General features: G+C 29.5%; 2 protein-coding genes across 2 annotated transcripts; both read left to right on the plus strand.

Annotated features, from left to right (window-relative positions):
- The first annotated feature begins 9688 nt into the window (after positions 1–9688).
- LOC124420041 lies at positions 9689–10201 on the plus strand. Its single transcript, XM_046951570.1, has one exon. The coding sequence runs from the start codon at positions 9689–9691 to the stop codon at positions 10199–10201; it is 513 nt and encodes a 170-aa protein (XP_046807526.1).
- A 10193-nt stretch (positions 10202–20394) lies between these two features.
- LOC124420433 lies at positions 20395–21613 on the plus strand. The gene has a single exon (XM_046953156.1). It carries the CDS (start codon positions 20708–20710, stop codon positions 21533–21535), a length of 828 nt encoding a protein of 275 aa, XP_046809112.1. The 5' UTR covers positions 20395–20707; the 3' UTR covers positions 21536–21613.
- The last annotated feature ends 441 nt before the right edge of the window (positions 21614–22054 follow it).

Genomic DNA, 22054 nt, shown 5'->3' on the forward strand with positions numbered 1-22054 from the left:
TGTCGGTAATGCTTCTTCTGACAACGTTGCAAAAGAAAAATTCAAAGTTCAGACGATCAGTAGACATTTTCTGAACATTTTAGTGACAACGTTGTAAGATCTGACAACCGTGTATCACGGCTTTTAGTAAGCATGTTGTAAGTTTTTTTGCATAAGACTGTAAATCTTTTCTGGCTATTAAATATATTTAAAGTGTGCAAAAAAAATAATAAAATATATCGTTAAGTGATAAAAACTCGTCTGTGAGAAGAGCGTAACATTGTTGTTGTAAAATATTAACATAGGACATTTAAATTGCACTAGTTTTAATTTAAATCCAAATTCATCTAAATTTAGTGAAATTAAATGTTTGTTGGAGGGTAATCATCTTAATGTTTTTGGAGTAAGTGAAACTTGGTTGAAAGGAATAGTGTCTACGGCAGTTATTGACATTCCTGGTTATGTGTGTCACAGAGGTGATCGACCATGTGGTAGAGGTGGTGGTGTGGCACTTTATATCTGCAGTACTATTGGGCACAAGGTAGTACATGTTGGCGTTAATTTTGGAGTTGTAGAATGCTTGTTTGTTGAACTTTATCTTGGAAATATAAAGCTTTTGGTAGGAGTTGTTTACCTTCCTCATGGCAATTTCGATTTGTTTGAAGATGAAATATCAGATTTGCTTGTTCGTTACAATAATATTGTTATTATGGGTGACTTTAATAATAACTTATTTGATAATGTCAAGTCCTTGAGGGTTCGAAATATTTGTAGAAGGATGAATCTTTCTCTGATTCATAACTCTATGCCTACACATTTTGATGTTTGTCACAATTCTACTTCCTTGCTGGACTGTTTTTTGGTATCTTCTCCTGAATTGGTTGGATTGGCTGATCAATTTCAGTGTCCTGGTATAACTCGTCATTCTTTCATCTTTTTGTCGATTGAGGTTCCTCGATTTATTGGTAGACAGTTTTTTGAATTTTACGATTATGATTCGGTTAATATTGAGTCCATTGAAGCTATGCTTTCTGAGTGTGGTTTCGATGATATGTACTTAACTGGGAGTGTGGATGAGCAGCTGATGTTATTAAATAATGGTTTGCAGTTATTACATTCTGCAGTACCTTTGAAGAGACGAATGATACGTGGATGTGGGAATGGCTGGATTAATGCACCTGAAATTCGTTATCAATTGTCGCTAAGAGATCTTGCATATGGGGCATATTTGGATAATAGAACTGATGCCAATTGGAGGAAATTTTGTAGATGTAGGAATAAAGCTAAAATGATTATAAGAAGATTTAAGAGAAATGCACATAGTTTGATTTTTGATAATAAAGACAGTAAGCAGATTTGGTCTATCCTGAAGGGAAATGGTGTGGTTGATAATGTTAACAACTATGATAGTATTGATCCGGATTATTTGAATAATGTTTTCTCATCTAATCAATCTACTGGTAATGACATTATTGATACTTCTGTATATTCTTATGGTGGGTTTTCTTTTCGGTCAGTAGATTTGTTTGAGATGCTTACGGCATTTGAACTTATTAAGTCTAGGGCGGTTGGTTATGATGGATTTGGACTTAAATTTTTAAGAATTGTGATGCCATTTATTGGTAATTATGTCTTACATTTGGTTAACACAATAATGACAACTTCTAGTTTTCCTTTATTATGGAAAGTTGCTAGGATTGTTCCCTTGAATAAGAATAGTGGTATTAATGATGGTAATGATTTTAGGCCTATATCTATATTGCCCATTTTATCAAAGATGGTTGAGCATCTGATTAAGATTCAACTGGTAAAGCATATTGATGATGGTCGGTTGCTTCATGATTGTCAGACTGGCTTCAGATGTAATAGGAACACCACTTCTTTGCTTCTAGGTCTTACTGATAATATTAGAAGATGTGTATCTAATAGGGGTAATTGTGTCTTATTATCATTAGACTTAGCCAAGGCATTTGATAGGGTCAATCATTCAATTTTAGTAGAAAAATTGCATAGGTATTACGGTTTCTCTGGCTCAGCATGTAGACTGATTTCATCTTATTTATCAGATAGGCGACAATATGTATGTAGTGGTGGTCGTGTTTCTGGACTGCTTCCTGTTTACAGTGGAGTTCCTCAGGGATCAGTACTGGGACCTTTGCTTTTCATAATGTTTATGAATGATCTATTCAGTAGAATTTCTAGTAATATATGTCTTCCATTTTCATTTGCTGATGATGTTCAGCTTTTGTTTAGAGGTGATGTAGAATTTCCTGATGTTTTACAAAGTGTTATTGATCATACTGCCGATTTATTATTTAGTTGGGTTCAGGATAATGATCTTTCTGTGAATGTAAGTAAGACCAAGGCAATGTTATTTGGTATCTGTGGTAATAATAATAATTTCTCTGTTACTTTGGGTAATAATATGATTGAGTTTGTTGGCAAACTTAAGTGTCTTGGGGTAATTCTTGACAGGGAACTGAACTTTGAAGGTCATGTTAATTCAGTGGTATCAAGGGTTAATTTTACCTTACGAAAATTGTACAGTCTGGATTTGATGTTGCCTTTTCACATTAAGAAAAGAGTAGTTCATGGACTTATAATGCCAATATTTCTATATGCCTTGGAGGTATATTCAGGTACCTTTGGTTATGTGATAAAGAGGTTAGGATTGACATTTAATAGAGTTGTGAGATACCTATATTCTATTGGAATGAGGCAGCATGTGTCAGTTTATGTTATAAGGTTTCTTGGATTATCTTTTATTGATTATATTAAGTATAGAAATTTATTGCACTTTTACAAGTTATGTAAACTGCGTGCTCTGGAATATTTGGTTAGTTTGTTTGAGTTTTGCAAATCTAACAGAAATAGACAGTTGAAAATACCAAAGTTGACATCAATATTAGAGCGATCATTTTGTGTTAGAGTGGCACGTGTATACAATAAATTATCGAAAACTTTGAGAAACTTTGATGTTTCTGTTGAAACTTACAAGAAAAAGCTTTTTCGTGAAATTTCTGAAAACAGTTTATCCTTGTAGGTTTCAATAGAACTGTAGAATGTTCTTATAGAATCGATGATTTTGGGTATATACATATATGTTTTCTACACAAGGTAATTTAATTCATTATTGTGTCAATATGGTGTAGTTAGCTGTTTTTATATTGGATTTGGGAGATTTGCTGACTGTATATTGTGGAATTTGTCATTTATATTGACTTGTTTAATTGTATTAATTTCTGTATTTATGTAATTCTGTAAATAAAATTTTTTTGGGATTTTATGGCATATATTGGGATATGTGCTTTAATTCTATGTGTAATTAAGTTTCCTGTAACTTCATTGTATTGTTTTATTTTTGCTTCTTTATAACGTATTCTTGGGTAATGTGGAGGTGTGGTTGTAAAGTTTTGGATATTCTTGTCTTTGTGTTAAGGAAACATTTCATTCTTGTTTGTGCTGTTTTTTTAAGCTGTAGTTAATTTTTTATGTTTTTTGTTATTTCTATGATTTTGGAAGCCTGGTTTCTTGTGTAGGATTTTACTATGGCATTTAAGTTTTTCTTTGCTTAATTTTGTTTTATTCAGGTAACTGAGATTCTATTTTGCTACATTAAGAATTAACTTTTTTTTTGGTTTTGTTCTTATATTTACATGCTGGTTTTTGTAATGAATTAACTGATAATGATCTGGCAGTATCATTAATTTGTAATTTTTAGGAGACTTTTTGTTACTGTTAAATAATGGTTGATAATCATTTTTTAAGTGGAGGGTTGCTGTATTATATATTTATTCTGTATAATAGGTATTTTTTAACATATTGTAAAGTTGATGTCTTTTGACTGGATTTTTTGAGAATTGTTTACTGAGTGGGTAGTAGTCTTGTAATACTATAACTTTATATGCATTTTGCTTTCTTCTGATAAATGAGCTGGAGTTTGTTTATATTTGAAATTAGAGATTGTATTCTGTTGTATATTTTCTATTATGTGAATGGTTTATCATTATTGAAATATTGTATGTTTTATTGATATTAACATGCATATTCCCTTTGTTGGTTATTACCTTTTTGATATTAGTATCACTTGACTGAGTTGTGGTGTTATTATTGCATTTGATGGTACTTTGGTAATGTTGAGGAATTAACTATGTTGATTTGCTTTTGCAGTTGGAAATTCGTTGATGAAATAATACTGTTTTTGGTAGGTTGGAATGTTTAGATTGGTTTTGGAATTGTGTTGTCATTCATATTGTTATTGCTATTCTAGAGTAACTGTCTTTGTGATTATCCAATATGATGAATTACTGATATTGTCATAATTGTGTTTATGGTTTGTTTTATGTGGTTATTGATATTTGTATTGAAATTTTAAATGATTTTGCTGAATACATTATTTTCAATTGTCAATTACTTGTAATTTCATATGTGGGTGCATCATTGAATATCTGTTGACTGATAAAAATTTGCTGGGTATATGTAAATGAGGTATCATTAGTGTTTTTCTTGTAATTGCTTGGATGAGGATTATTTGTGTTGTTTGGATTAATACTTCGAACATTGTTGATGTTGTCTGCTTCATTGTTTTTTTTTATTCAAGATTATTTTTAATATCTTATTGTTATATTATTAGAAGTTGGAACTTTGTATTTTCTTTTACTTTCTTTAAATGATTATTTTATTTAACATGCAGGGTTTCTTTAATTGGTATTTTTCTTGTAGTTCATTGTGTTCTTTATGTGAGACCTTTTTTTTTTTTTTTTTGATAAGATTTTGATTTATGTTGTATTAGTCCCTCATATTACTCACTAAATACTGTTATTTGTTTCTTTTTAAGGTATGTTATAATGCACGTATTTTAGACAGTTGCTTTGGTATTATTGGTTGCCAAATTATTGTTGTTGGTTCATATCATTTTAATTGCAAGTAATATGCATAGGTTTTTTATTTAGTATTGACTGATTTGTGATATGATTTTTTTTGAGATTGTTTGCCAATTTTGGGAAATTTCTGTTAGCTTTGAAATGGGGGAATGTGTGTGGTTTAAGGATGTTGTGATTGGTCAGTCAATATTGCAGATTTGGATGAATTTACTTGTGACTGTTTTGGTGGAAGATGATTTGCAACTGTTATTGTATGCATGGAGTTTTGTGTTTGTGAGGATTTTTTCTGCTATTATATATTTTTGCTCTTAAGGAATTGTCTTTCACTTTGTTCTTTTAAAGTTAGTCTTGAAATTTTTATTATGTAATTGATTGGTAATTTTGGTATTTAAATTCTTTTACATGAGTCGATATTTTTTGGGGTAGTTTAAAACTTTCTTACAATTGACTTATATTTCTTCACAGAAGGTTCAACTGATAGGTGTTTTATAGCTTCATGTTTCTGTCTGATTTGTATTACCTATGTCCTTTACAGTCTGGAGTGTTATTTGCCATATAGTTCCTGTATGACATATTGATTGGTTCTGTGAGTTCATTTTTGGGATTGTTTATGATTTCTACATATACTTTTCTTTATTTTAACCTGTTTTGCTTCTTTGAATTACATTTGTTTGATTGCAAATTATGTAGGAATTTATTTATGATCAATGCGGTACATTTTAATTGTCCTATCGTTATTTTATATAGTATATTATCTTTTAAAAAAAAAAAAAAATTAGGTGTAATTTTATTTATATATAATTATGTATTTTGTATTGGAGAAATTATTGTGAAGTAGAAATTTGTAACCGCTTATGGCCTATAGGCTAGGTTATTGAATATTGTTAAATAAAATAAATAAAAATAAAACAAGTTGGAGTGCTATATTCGGCTGTGCCGTATCTTAAATACTCTCCACCAGCTACTTTTATGTTATTACTTTTCTAATTTATAAAATATTTGTAGAAATAAGTTTTCTCATGTCTTTAATCGAAAAAATCCCAAAAGTTAAATCTATTACAATTCAAAAATTTATTGTGTGAAAGATTTAGAGATTTTCAAAATACAAATACATATATAATTATGTTCTACACAAAATTTTATTCAACACAAATTGATAATGCTCTTTAAATACGGGCAGGACTTAATATAGGAGAAATAGAAGTATACAAAACTAATATTTTTGCCAAATTATGTATCAATAGCTTAATTTGGTAATAAGTAATGTGCGTTTAAGACATTTTCGTAAAAGGACTTTGTATGGGAGCTATGTCCAATTATGTATATAAAGACAAAATTTCAGAATTCTGTATCTATATCATTACTTGGTAATAAATATTGTGGATCTAAGTGATTTTCTGGACCTAGTATGAGAGCTACGACCAAATATGGACCGATCGTAAAACAATTTTATATGAATTTATGTATATAAGAGCAATATTTTTGATAAATGTATGGATATCAATATTTGGTTATGAGTTATGTGCGTTTTTTTCTGATTTTCGAAAGGGAACCTTATGTGTATGTTTTTCTAAGAGGGACCTTGTGTGGGAGCTATGATCAATTATGGACCCATCGGAAAAACATTTCACAATATTATTTCTCTATATATGAGCAACACTTGTGCCAAACTTTATATGGATATTTTAATTTAGTAATGAGTTATGTGCGTTTTAGTTATTTTCGGGAGAAAACCTTGTATGGGAGATATGACCAAATATAGACCGATCAAAAAAATCTTTCATTGTAATATTTCTGTATATAAAAGCAATACTTGTACCAAATTTTATATCGATATCATTATTAACTAATGAGTTATGCGCGTTTAAGTGATTTTCGGGAGGGGACCTTGTATGGGAGCTATGACCAATTATGGACCGATACATAAAAAACTTTCATTGTAATATTTCTGTATATAAGAGCAATACTTGTACTAAATTTTATATCGATATCTTAATTTAGTAATGAGTTATGTGCGTTTAAGTGATTTTCTGGAGGGGACCTTGTATGGGAGCTATGATCAATTATGGACCGATCCAAAAAAACTTTCATTGTAATATTTCTGTATATAAGGTCATTATTTGTACCAAATTTTATATCGATATCTTAATTTAGTAATGAGTTATGCGCGTTTAAGTGATTTTCGGGAGGGGACCTTGTATGGGAGCTATGACCAAATATGGACCGATCCAAAAAATCTTTCATTGTAATATTTCTGTATATAAAAGCAATACTTGTACCAAATTTTATAACGATATCTTAATTTAGTAATGAGTTATGCGGGTTTAACTGCTTTCGGGAGGGGACCTCCCGAAATCGGACCAATTATGGACCGATCCAAAAAAGTTTTCATTGTAATATTTCTGTATATAAGAGCAATACTTATACCAAATTTTATATCGATATCTTAATTTAGTAATGAGTTGTGCGCGTTTAAGTGATTTTCGGGAGGGGACCTTGTATGGGAGCTATGACCAATTGTGGACCCACCAAAAAAGTTTTCCTCTGAATAAACTCTATTGTCATAAAATTTCAATTTCTAAAATTTTGTGAAGATATCGATATTACGACGGAAGTTATTAACAAAAAACCAAATTTCCGGGAATTTGTACTTTTGTATGGAAGGTATATGAAATTGTGGACCGATTGCGATTTTACTCAGAGATTAAGCTCTTGTATGGAAACGATTGTATGCCGATTTTTGTGGAATTATCTTGCATAGTTTTCGAGAAAATTACATCAGAATTTGTAAAAAATGCCTATTTTTTCGAGGTTGTTTCAAATTTTGATTCATAACTTTTCTCGATGTAAACCGATTCTGCCCATTTTCAATACCAAACAACTTAGGAAAACGAAGAACATTTTGGGTGAATTTGGTTAAATTCTATTGCTTCGTTTTATCGTGAGCGTGTTTTACACAGACAGACAGACGGACATAGCTAGATCGACTCAGAATTTGATAAGGACCCAGAATATATATACTTTGTTGGGTCTCAGATGAATATTTCTTGGTGTTACACACGGAATGACAAAGTTATATATACCCTCTATCACCACTGATGGTGGTGGAGGGTATAAAAATGACAGCGTTTCACTTGAAATACAAAAAAAAAAATCGTATACTTTTTGAGGTAATTTGATTGACCTTTTTTAAATAAAGCTAAATTAATTTAAATAAACGTGAATTTTTAAAGTTTTAAAAAGCGTGATATCAAAGCTAAGGACTGTCTTGACAATTTAACAAATTAATTTATTAACAACTTAAATGCTTATAGCTCCCAAAATTTTGAACCAATCTTATTATTGTATATATCTGCGATCAAATACCTTTAAAATGATATACCTTTGACCAAGATCGGATATATACTGTTGCCTATTAATTACATAGATTCGAAACCTAAGAAACTTTTTATGGCATTGTATACAAAGTGTTATATTTTCTATTTAATTGATTTATTCAAGAGCAGAAGTTTAATTCAATTTCACTGTGAGTTATAGAAAATAATAACTGAATTAACTCCATAAATATTGAAAATGATTACGCATGACTAAAAAACAGTTTTATTTCCAAACAGGTCCATATTTTCCTTCATAAACTCAGACAGCGTATGCGAGTCTCAAAGGCTGACTTAAATACCCTCTTAGTAAAGGCCCAATAATGAATGAAGAGCACAAATTTAACGCTGTGGCCATGTTTTTTGGAGAGAATAGTTAGTCCTGATCAAAGTATAACAAGTAGGCCGACTCTTTGACAGCAGCACCTAACTGTAAGCATGTGTTAGTGAAAAAGTACTTAACTCTAAATATCCCTGCCAAAAATTTCTATCCAAACTGTAACCATAACGTAACAGCTTAAAGTTTAAAACAATCTAATTTGATAAAATCTGAGTGAATGAAGTGACACCGCTCGCAGGAAACTGTTTCGCCTGTTTAATACTTACTTGATGAGTTGTTTCATTTCAGGTTCAAGTCACTTTTTTTATAACATAAAAGTGCAACTTTCCAGTTTTGCCATATTTTTTATTTCTCCTTTTTTATACATTTTTACACTCACTAATCTCTCACTTATTCCTATTATGTATTAAACATATGTTTTTATACCCACCATCAAAAAAGATGGGGTTATATTGATTTTGTCATTCCATTTGTAACACATCGAAATATTGGTCATAGACCCATAAAGGATCTAGCCATGTCCGTCCGCTGTCTGTTGAAATCACAATAGGGACCACACGGGAGGAGCTAGATAGTAGAAATTTAGCGCAAATATTATCTTTTGCTAAGGATTTGTTTTGTTATTGAAAATGGACAATATCGGTCCGCTCTTTCGGATAGCGATAGCGATGAAATTCGATAGAAATAAGTTTCATATGAGCCAAAATGCCATATAAGGTCCCCTTCAGAAAATGACTTTAAGACTCATTACCGGCCCAAAAATGCGAGTATAGCGATGAAATTTAATATAAGTAAGTTTCTTACGAACCAAAAGCTCTCTACCAATTTTTAGGGTCCCTTTCGGAAAATCACCATAACGCTCATTACTGATAAAAAATAAGAATATAGCAATGAAATTTGACACACATAAGTTTCATGTGAGTCAAAATCTATTTACTAAATTTTATATGGATCGGTCCATAATCGACCCTACCTCCCATGTAAGGTCTCCTTCAAAAAATGACTTTAATGCTCAATACCCAATTAAGAATTCAAAAAACGATTTTTTATAATTGGTGACCCCGAGTTCTCCGCGCATATTTAAATTTATATTCAAGAAGTAAATATATAAGATGCCAAGGAAAGCAACTGCTTCAGAATCTGTCGCACCTACAACTACATCTACAGTAAATCTTCGTATACCACGATTTTGGAAAGAAAATCCGGCCATTTGGTTTGCTCAGTTGGATGCTCAATTTGAAAACCATAACGTGGTTAACGAAAGCTCCAAATATTTTGCTGCTCTGCCTGAAGTTCTTTCTCAAGTAACTGATATTATCCTGCAACAGCCAAGAGATGCGTACTCAAAGATAAAACAACGGCTTATTGACCATTTTTCCATTTCCGAAGAGAATCGTATAAAAACACTTTTAAAAGAACTACCAATTGGAGATAAGAAACCTAGTTTTCTTCTCCGTGAAATACGTAATCTTGCAAACGATGGTGTAAAAGATGAATTTCTCCGCACTATGTGGATTCAACGCTTACCCACCCAAGCTCAAGCAATTTTGGCCACTTCATCTGAACCCTTAGATATTTTGGTATTATGGCCGATAAAATCGTTGATATTTCAGTTAGTTGTTTAAAAATTAAGAATTGAAAAAAAAACGATTTTTTTATAGGTACAAGTAAGTTTCTTATGAACCAAACTTTCTCTACGAATTTTTATAGGATCGGCCCATAAATGACCCTACTGAAATGTATTAGTGAATTTTTCAAATTTTTATTCTATCTACTTATTATCATTTAATTTTCCTTTTGGTATATAAAAAAGCACTTAAATTTAACAAAATTGTGATCAAAATTAGAATGTAAAGTATTTTGTTTTTGCAAATTTTTTTAACTTAGTAGTGAGAAACATAAAATTGAGCCTTTGCATAGACTATTTAGTTCATGTATCCAAAATTAAACGCAAATTTGCTGACAGGGATGTGTTGCTAACAAAAATGTATATGGCTTGTTGCATTCTGAACACACAGTTTTATAAAAAATTACAATTTTAAATTTGTTTGAATTTTCAATGCCAAAAATTAAAAAATTAAATAATATTTTATGTGAAAATTGCCATGTATCTATTTTAAACAAGTAAGAAAGTATAGTCGGTCGTGGCCGACCATATGATACCCTACACCAGTTATGAATATTAAATGAGATTTATTTTTCATAATCTTCAATATTCCCTTATTCCGATACATTTAAGCAATTTATGGATGAAAAACTATTTTTCTGAAAGAGGCTTTATATAGGGGCTAGGGGCAAATATGGACCAAGGCCGATAAAATTTTGTGAATATATTTATATTTATTTTGTTGTGCTGAATTTCATCGCGATATTTGTGTTTATAAGTAATTTGGGACATTCAAGTAATTTTCTGAAGGGGACTGTGTATCGGTCAAATTGGTATACTTTAAGGTGGGTCTTGGACGAATATTTTTGTATGTTACAAACATCAGCACAAATCCAATATACCCTCCCCACTAAAGTATTATAATATATTTTTTATGGATAGCTGAAATTTTGCGTACGATCTTTAAAAGTGGTCAAAAAAGTAAGGCAAACTTTTGAGTGTTTTGACAAGTTTAAACTTCTCACAAGGTATTTGAATTCACACGGAACTCGCAAATTTGAGAGAGTAATAACCAATATGTAAGAGTCGGACTACTTGTTATACTTTGGTCTGATGTTGAAACTCAAACAAAGTTGAATTGTTTTTCTTTTTGGGACGTTTTTCTCCCACATAATGAATCATATGATTGAGTACACTGAACAACTTAATTTATTCCGATTTTCAGCATGTAATGAACCAAAACTTTTGGCAAAGTTGATGGGGTAATACCACCCTAACTCTTTGATTGCTCATCAAAATCTCCTGAGTTAAATCTGTTAGAAATGCTGTTCCGTGTATTGTAGCGTTGGTTCGGAACTCGCAGTTTAAAAAAAATTGCAGGAGGAAAAGCCAGTGTTGCCACTTCATGTGTAATTACACATATTGTGTGTAATTTTTATTTCCATGTGTAGCCCATGTGTAATTGATCTCATGTGTAAATTATGTGTAATTTATAATCTCATTGTATTTACATAAGTATTACTAATTTTATATCAAAACGATCCATGCACATACATAGAAATTTATTTTCCCTTTAAAACGCTTAAGCAAAAAGTGTCCGTCTTTTTCTAGAGATTTTTTGAAAGCCGGTTTTTAAAAAAAGGTGATTCACATACATACATGTAAATGGTACATATACATATTTTTATATTCAAATATAACGAAACAAGAAATAAGAAAATTTCTAAATAATCAAATTTAACTCAAACTAATTTCTAGTGGTAATTTTGTTTCAAGAGTGTAAAAGTTACATTGTTTTTTAAATCTAGTTAAATAATAATTTATTTTAGGGATGACTGGAAGAAATGGCTTCAGATTCCAATCTGATTGGCTAAATAAATCTGATATGATTGCCATATGCTTTAGGTATTCTAGATTCTTTTAATGTCATTGTTCAATCAGAAAAGCCAATTTTATATAAAATGAAAAGTGAAGTTTTTAATATATTGCAAATATATTATATAAAAATGGATGTTTTGAAGTCAAAAAGCGTTGGCAAATCAACGAATCAGATGAAAACCTATTTTCAAACATAAATGATATTTATATTGGACTTGTTGCATATGAATCATCAACTCAGATATCTGCATCACAAAAAACAATCATTCTTCAAGATTGTAGAGAATTTTACATGGAGGCAATTCGTCAAATAAAATCAAGATTTGATTTTAGTGATCAAATTTATTCTATTGTAGATATGTTAATACAAAAGTTGCTCAGTCTTTTGGACCATATACATTATCCCTATTTAAAAAAAGATTTCCGTCATTCGACATAGATTTACAACAACTTGATAATGAATGGCGACAGCATGCTCTATTAGACTTTGAAAAATTTGAACTTAATGCAAGTCTAGAACCAGAAGTATACTGACCTAATGTTTTTAAATTAAAAAATTCTTTAGAAGAATGTTTGTTTCCCAATCTACAAAAAGTAATTCAGTTTATTTTAATATTACCTTTTTCAAATGCTTCTGCTGTAAGAATTTTAAGTAATTTGAAAAATTGCAAAACTGATTTAAGAAATAGAATGTTTTCTGAAACAATTGCATAATTTTTTTTTACTAATGAAGGAATTTTAAGAAACGGTAAAGAAAGCTATGAACTTAGTCAAGCAATTATCAAAAAGAATTGGAAATAGTGATCTCAGTTATAACTATATATGTATATATAGAGATATTTTAATTATCTAATTTTATATTTTGTTTATAAATGAATTAATTATAATTGTTTAAATATTCGTATAGAAAAATATGTATATGATTTATTTTTGTTTAATTGTTTTTTGTGTTTAAATAAAAATTAATAAAGGGCATGTGCAATTTTTTTTAAATGTGTAATTTAGGAGTCGATCAAGTGTAGTTTCTAAATTTTATGGTGGCAACACTGGGAATAGCTCAAAATCCGATTGGGATTCATTATGAACTACACTAGTAACAAATCTATTTCATAAAGGTGTTTGTAACTCAAAAGGACTAAAGATTTTCATAAGAAAAAGTTGCTTAAGTTTCTAACAGCTTTTTATCTCAGAGCGAATTGGAATTAAACTTTTGTTGTTGTTATTAGACATTTGTACGAGTGCGTAAAAAATGACTTATAAGTCACTCGTTTATTTTATGAATACTATCTGTAGTGCGGCCGAAGTTTAAAAAGCAGTTGATACTCTACACATATGTGTAAAAGCAAACCAACATACATGTGTAAAAGCAAACAAATATAAAAGAAACAAAGACAATAGAGTTGAGCGAAAAACAAATCGGAATAATGTATGATCTATGTATTTCGAGACAACTTATGAGTGATTTTATAAAATTTGTGTTATTTTAATCAAAACGCATTGTTACAAGAATAAAATACAATTAGTATATTTTAGAGTTTACTTTTAATCGATAATTTTAATCGATAAAATCAATGGCTATAAAATATTTTTAAATTTTTTCACTCACATGTATTCCATAATTTGTAATATATTTCATAATTTGTAATAAGTTGTAATTAAAACAAGTAAGAGTGCTATATTCGGCTGTGCCGAATCTTATATACCCTTCACCATAGTGTATTTTAAACATCTTTTAAAAATTTTAAATTTTTTCCCGACTACATTATTATTACATCAAAAGCTAAACAAAAAGAACAACAACGCTAAACGAAATAAAACACAAAATATACAAGGAATCTAAACCAACAGACATCTAAACATACATAACGAAAAACACAGCAACCAAACCAAGTGTGCCCAAGCCCTATGCGCTTGGTACTCTTTTGTTTTTGTAAATGCGCTTAGATATAGACAGTGTGTTTTCTATACACTTATATGCGCTTAATACTAGCAATACGTTGTTGTTGTTCTTAACAGTATACATGCAAGAGTAAAACAACAACACTTTCGTATTCATTGCTGGTAAACATTGACGAGACGTAGATTTTGTTTTTGTTTATTGTAAAAAAAATTGTTTTAAAAAGCACTTGGAAAAAATTTGTGTTAGTTTTAAATTTCAAACTTACATTATTCGCATAAAAATTATTGTACAATAACTCACAATCTACTCTCCTATAATTGAAAACGTTTTAAATAGTTTTTTCTATTCATTAAAAAATATATTTGCAAAACTAAAGGGAAAATTATTTTATTTTAACAAAAAATGCAAATCATATTTTTTTGCTGTGTATTTTAGTAGAAAATACACAGCTGAATAAAACCAATTACATCTACACACACACGTGTACATCTTTTTCTATATACAGTGTTGTTGTTGCTTTTATAACAATTTTTTGATGACATTTTCAGAGGTTGTCTCGGATTTTTGCTCATATCTCCGTTATTTACCGGCCGATTTTGCTGATTTTAAATAGCGATCTTCTCGAAAGCATGTCTAATAGAATTATTGAAGATTCGGATCTCGCCGATATCTGGGGTCTTCTAAAAACTGATTTCAACAGACGGACAGACAGACGGACATGGCTTAATCGACCCCGCTATCTATAAGGATCCAGAATATATATACTTTATAGGGTCGGAAAATTATATTATATAAATTACAAACGGAATGACAAACTTATATATACCCTTCTTACGATGGTGAAGGGTATAAAAAACGACATCAAATGCTTTGTTTAATGCTTGGAAGCAGCGTTGCGCGTTCATATTGTTCTAATTACGAAGATTTTCGGCAATTCACACGTACACAACCCGATCATAAATACAACTCATAGCAAGAGCGTAAAAATTGCAAAAATTTGTAAAAACAACAACAATATTTTCAAACAAGAGAATAACTTGCAAAAAAACTCGTACACTCAAAAAACTTTTCAGGAATGCATAATATTAAAAATACATAAAAACAATATTTTTAATACTTTTTTTAAACATATTACATTAAAAGCTTTAATCTTTGTTTAGAAATAAACATTTTTCTCTTCTTTGAATATGCTTTACCTGTAAAATTTACAATTTTACTTCTTATAAAATTTGATCATAGCAAGTGTAACTAGGAAATCTTTTTTCTAAGTGTTTTTTAGTATTTTCTTACCACTACAATAACAGTTTCTCTTTTTGCGCTTGGCAACTTTGAAGCAACTAAATAAAATTTTTGTTTGTTTACGATCGTATTGTGTAGCGCCGCACTATATCTAAATATTTTTGCTATCATTAAGATGTTTTTGCCTAATTATGTCAAACATTACACAACTCTCAACGGGACAAGTATTATTCCGTTTCTAAATTAAGCAGGTTGTGTTCGAACCTACACATCCTGCACATGCTTGTTAAATATTTTCACAATAGTGTACGTGTATTTTGATATTATGCACTACTGTGAATTTAACAACAAGTATACCCATGCAGATGTTTAGTTGTTATTATAATGTAAACAAATAATAATGTTAATATTACTTTTTAAACAATGCCAAAAAAAAGTTGCTTAGGTTTTGTAAGGAATGTGCGGCCAAGGTCGTTCTTTGCTTAACTTGGACGTTACACGATCAAGTTTTGCCTTTCTAGTTTAATTTTTTACCAATACACTAACACTTTTTTTAAATTGAAACAAATTTGCTTTTCAATTTTTCTTTCCATCTACTGTTTCAATTTTACAATCTTTTTTAAAAAAAAATAAATTTTTGTATATATTTTGTATTATTATATTTATTAAAATTAACAATATTGTTAATAAAATTAATAAATATAATGAAAATGGTATCTTGAAACATAAAATTGCCTGCAGCCTATGTCACAGAAGCAATTTCAAATGGATTTTGACAATAAGTTTGTTTGAAAAACTTGAAAACAAAACTTGTAGGTGTAACTTCCCCGTAAGTAAATAAAATTTTACGAAACTCTTAAGTACAATAGAGTTTGTCGCATAAGTTTATATGTATTCGCAAAGTTGCTTAAGTTGACTTAAGCTAGTGTATGCATATTATAGTTAGGCTTTTGGAATTATTTCAGAAAATTTCTGATATTAGACATGTATGAAAAAATTGTTTACTGGGTCTTAATTTTAATAATTGAAGGGCTTGCTGCAGTAACTTGGTAGGCCACACACTATCATAGTTCAATGTGCTTGCTTGGTTACTAATAATCATATCTAAATATGATAATATTTGTAATAGTAAATTGGCGATATAAGAGTTATGCCCCTTTTTCAATTAAAACAACTGTAAGAATTTACATATAAGTACACAGAGGGAAAATAAATAAACACGCCTGGTACCAAATTAACACCAAATTTTTCAATAACATCCATTGTCAATTATATACATTAGACTGACTCACAAAAATGGTGCTTGAGTTACTCCGAGCTTCAAAACATCTTTGTTTTGTTTAATGATTGTTCCCAAAATATTTTGAGTCTATCGATGGCCATTCGTTGGCTGAACCGGTTACAAAAATATCCCTTTTCAGTTATTTTTTTAAAATTTACAGTTTTTTCTTAGCTCACGAATGGTCATCGCTAGACTTCGGATATTTCGGGAATCATCATAAAACAAAGCAAGGTAAATTTTGAGAGTTGTAACAAAAACACGTCTTTGCTTTCCATACAAAGTGAGTCGGTCTAATATGCATACATACGTACACACATACATACATACATACATACATACATACATACATACATACATACATACATACATACATATATACGACAACAACATGTAATGTAGACCACGCAACTTTGTCAACATTGCAACAGTTCGTTGCCGCAATCTAAACTTTATGCATCCGTTGTCTACGTGGCAAGCTCACTATTGGCAACGCATATTGAGCTAAAATCCCTGCAAGACATTTGACGCAACATCCTTCAAAGTTATGATCAAGAAGCGGAAATCAACTATACTATATTCAGAACATACCAATATGTTTTGCTATTCTATTTAAATTTTTTTTATAGAATAGCTGTTGAATAATTTAGCTACATTCATAAATATTTATAATTTGCCAAATTTATTCTCATATAAAAAGTATCAAAATATATAACAAAATATCTTCACATGAAATGCTAAAGGGCGTAACAACACTTTTAAAAATTTTACAAGAGAGACAAAAAAAAAACTATTGTTGGTATAAAAACGTATTTTTTCAAGATTTATATCCTAACATTAATACACAATAATACACACCTTTTCTATTATATTGCTTTGATGGACTTTCTGACTTGTGGAAATGACTAATTTGTTGTTACACCCTTTTGAATTTCATGTCAATAAAATAGGTGTTTTCGACAACAGAATTCTAAAAATACCCGACAATAATAATTTTGATGCAGTGGACCATTTTCAATCTAAAAGACGATTTTAAATTATTTGGTTATTACAACTTTCTGCATTTCAAGTGACGATATGTACAAATTTCACATTGAAAGTCAAATTTATTATTTTTTTATTGCAAGAACATGATAAGCCACTTTAAAAATGCAAAAATAATCAATAATAATAATTGCTGAAACAATTGTTTCCACTTTTCTATCTGAAAGTTATCGAACTTATATACTTATAAAGCGTGCTTAAATTACAAATTAAAAATCCTATTTTTATGTCATCCACCACTATAAGTAGAGATAGAGGGTATATATATGTTTCTTATCCCGTGTGTAACACCAAGAAATATTCATCTCAGAACCAACAAAGTAAATATATTCTAGGTCCTTGTAAAATTCTAAGTAAAGGAAGTTAGCCAACCAAATTCACGCAAAATATTCATTATTGTCCTAAGCATTTTGATATTGAAAAAAATATGAGCACATATTTCCGACTACCTCGAAAAAATTACGTGTTTTTTGTAACTCTGAAGTATTTTTTTAAGTAGTTGAGTTTTGTCACACATCATTTTTTCTACCAGAGATCAAATTTGATCCTATAGCCCCATACAAAGGAAATTAGTTTATCGTTAATAATAACCTCAAAATTATCTCTATCAACACCTGTTTTGGTACACAATTGGTCATATCTCCCATATCGTCGGCCGGGCATTTAAATGACTATATACGCCATTTTGACAATTTAGAGTTAACGCCACTAAATGGAAATTTCGCTCAATATTTTTTAATATATTTTTCTGTTATAAGCAATTATTTGGAGTTCTTTTTGTATAGAATACAGTTGTATCTTACAACTAAGGCCGTATTCAGAAAAAAGAATGTTAAGCAATATATAAAATTTTGTATGAAAAACACTAACAAAACCTAAATAGTTTTAATACAAATTTTAAAAATTGTTTTCTTTTATTCTTTCTGAATTCGAATATAAGACTAAATAAATACTATCGCTCATTTACTACAGGACCAGCATAATCGAAAAAAGTCGTTTTATACCCCATTTACACATACATAAAATCTAATACTTATCATATTTCAAACCAAATCTAGTTGATTTGAACTAGATTTCCCATTCAAAACAGAATCTACTTCGTAAGTAGATTTTGTTAAAATCTACTGAAAATCTAATAGTTTTTAGTGATGCAACTCTGTTTTTTGCTGAATAATACTAAAAAATACTACGCTGTACAAAAAAAGAGGAAACAAAAATTAAAATGTCGACAAAATTTTACTAAATTAAAAAACATGAATGAAAACTTTATTTAAAATAAAAAGTAATGTTATATTTCAATATCTAATTTTTTATTATAAATAATATATTCCATTTTTCCTTCTTTTTTATATCAAACACAATTTTATGAAATATTAGAAAGAATTAAATCTTCTTAAATGCCAAAAAAGTTAGTGTAAAAGATTTAAAATGAAATCTACTAGATTTTATGTATGTGTAAATGGGGTATTAAAATAAATTGCTTTGAATATTTAATGAGTAAAATTTTAATTTTTTTAAAAAGAAATTTGAAAAAAATTAAACCAGACTCTTTGATTTGTGAAATGCAAAACCTTTAAGAAGGTTGAAAACGTTTTACTTAATTATAAAGGAAAAATAATGGTTTATAATATGACCGCTACAATTATTTCTCCCAATATGAAAAAAATTACTTATTGTTAAGTTATGGATGAATTTTATAGCAGTCGTGAAGGTAACGAAATAAGTAGTAGTTGTATATACAAAATACTAATTGCTGTATTCATAAAAACTTATTTTAGGTTTATTATCCAATTTTAGACAAAATTCGCGAAGTCAAATAGCTTAAAATACTTTTAACAAACCATTGACAAATATAAGAAATATATTGTAGGATCGACCCTTCTTTAAGCCAAATATAAGCTTTTTAATTTTAGGTTGATAAAGAAAACCCTGAAATCTGAAATCTATTCATTATTAGATTAATATATGAATATACGACAATATACCAATTGGCCAGCAACACTTTTAGACAATTTGGAAATGCCCGTCTGTCAACCGAACCATGCCCAAAATCATTTGATTTACCTTTTTCATTGTTTGTTGGTTAAATATTATGTCATAAAGTTTATAACTGTGTAAATTATATTAATTAATGTACCAATGCAAAATATATTCGCCGGCGTTAAAATTGGTCAAATATCAAAGAAATTAATCAATATTTGCAATAATTTAGCCAGAATTGCAAGAAAAATATTTAAAAATTAGAAAATTTGCAATAATGATGTTTATTTTGTCGCAAAATATTCGAATACTTTAATTAATAAGTAAAAATTATATGTTATATTTACACATCTGAACTAAATAAACATTTGTTATATCCATATAAATATATACTTATTTTTCATAAATGTAATTTTTATTGTGAAAAATATATTATAAACAAAAATATAAAATTAAGAAAACAAAATTTACGAATATTTTATAATAATTGTATGCAATACTAACACATAAAATGACAGCCATAGACATAGATAATACACACAGATTGCCAACTTAAGCTTTACCACGAAAAAAAGAGCTTTCTCTCTTCACACTTACAGGTTCTGTGTGAATTCAACATAAAACTACAACAACAAATATTCAATATTTCAAGCAGTGATTAAAATTATTAATATATTAGTAACCAAAATGCACATTCTCTCCTATGCATACGTATGTAATATTAAAATATAAATATATATAAATAGTATTTTTGCTAAAAATATTTCCCATACAAGCTATTGCATTTTACAGCTTACAGACAAATATAAAATGTTTTCACATACAATATATTACGCAGCAACTCGCTAACATATTTATAATACCCACATATATTTCATATGGCTTGCCTATAATATTAAAATATTTTCCTACACAAATTATTCGAAGTCAACAATATTGAAGCCATGCAAGCAGTAATATACGAACATGAGATGTACGCTGTTGTATAATAATCATGTGTAAACATGATCATTATATCATATTACATTAGTTATAATATGAAACACCCTGTATATATATATATATAAGTTATAAGATAGAACTTTCTTATTATAAAAAATTAAAATAAAACTTGATCTATCATTACAACTTAACATGGTGTCAGGTGAAAAATTTAAATGAGTGGAAAAAGTCTTTAGTCAAATAAAAAAAAAAAATAAAAAAAAATGTCCAATGATATAAAACCACTAGGTGTGGTTGCTAAAATTAATTTAAAAGCCTCTAATATGGCGGCAGAGTGGAAAAATTGGAAGGAACAATTTCAAATTTATCTTACTGCATCCAAATTAGATGGCGAATCTAATGAAAGGAAAGTGGCCTTGCTATTACATCATATGGGCTCAGAATCCTTCCATGTCTTTAAATCTTTTGACAAAGATATTGATTCGGTAAAGTATGATGATCTTGTCAAATTATTTGATCATTACTTTATACCGAAAATTAACTTGGCAATGGAACGCCACAATTTCTTTACGAGGAAACAAAATTGTGGTGAGACTATTCATGATTACGTAACAGCACTAAAAAATCTAAGTCAAACGTGCGACTTTGGAGTTCTAAGAGACAATCTTGTAAAAGATATTTTTGTTTGTGGAATATCTTCAAATTTTCAACACATTAAAGAAAGACTCTTAAGTGAAGGTAACATAAGTTTGGATAGAGCAGTCACAATTGCCCAAAGTATTGAAGCCGCCCGTGAGAACGCTAGCCAATTGGAAGGACTAGGGCTTAATATATTGCAAAGAAAAGTCAGAGATTCCACACAAAAAGCATGCAAAAAGTGTGGTCAGGTACATAAAAATAAATGTCCCGCCGAAAACGCTGTTTGTCATAATTGCCATAGAAAAGGTCATTATGCAAAAATGTGCTTTAATAAAAAACAACAAAGTGGCGTTAATTTTAACAAGTATAGTCAACAAAACCAACAAAGTGGCGTCAATTTTAACAGTTATGGTCGTCAAAACATACAACACCAACACAATGGAAAAAAATAAATAAGAAAATTGTCAGACACCAATAATGAAGAACTATTTATTGGTACTTTGTCACTTGTTCGCAAACAACAACAACAACACAAGGGGTTAAATCAACAACTACAAATGTATAACAACAGAGATGTTCAGCTAACAGAAAAGCAACAAATGTTAAATAACAGCAGCAATCATGTTCATAAAGTAGGTTCGATAGTTGAAGAGCAGCAAAATCAACAACAAATAAAATTTAATGGATGGAATATTCAAGTGTTAATTGACAATAGAGAAGTGGACTTTCAAATCGACACAGGGGCAGATGCCAACATATTATCACAACAACATGCTGAAAGTTTGGGTCTATCAACTTCTATCCAGCCAACAACAACTTCAATTTATACATTTAGTGGTGAAATGTTGCCGATTAAGGGTAAAGTTAAAATTAAATTTATTTATGAATGTAACGAGTATTATGATTATTTCTATATAGTTAATTTGAATTGTAGAAATATTATAGGGCTTAATTTAGCTATAAAAATGAGT

Source organism: Lucilia cuprina, chromosome 5, assembly GCF_022045245.1.
Source record: "Lucilia cuprina isolate Lc7/37 chromosome 5, ASM2204524v1, whole genome shotgun sequence".
In the NCBI taxonomy this organism is placed as follows: Eukaryota; Metazoa; Arthropoda; class Insecta; order Diptera; family Calliphoridae; genus Lucilia; species Lucilia cuprina.

What these genes read in the sequence shown, in the direction of transcription:
- LOC124420041 (XM_046951570.1), top strand. Translation starts at nt 9,689, where the DNA reads ATGCCAAGGAAAGCAACTGCTTCAGAATCTGTCGCACCTACAACTACA.
- LOC124420433 (XM_046953156.1), top strand. Translation starts at nt 20,708, where the DNA reads ATGTCCAATGATATAAAACCACTAGGTGTGGTTGCTAAAATTAATTTA.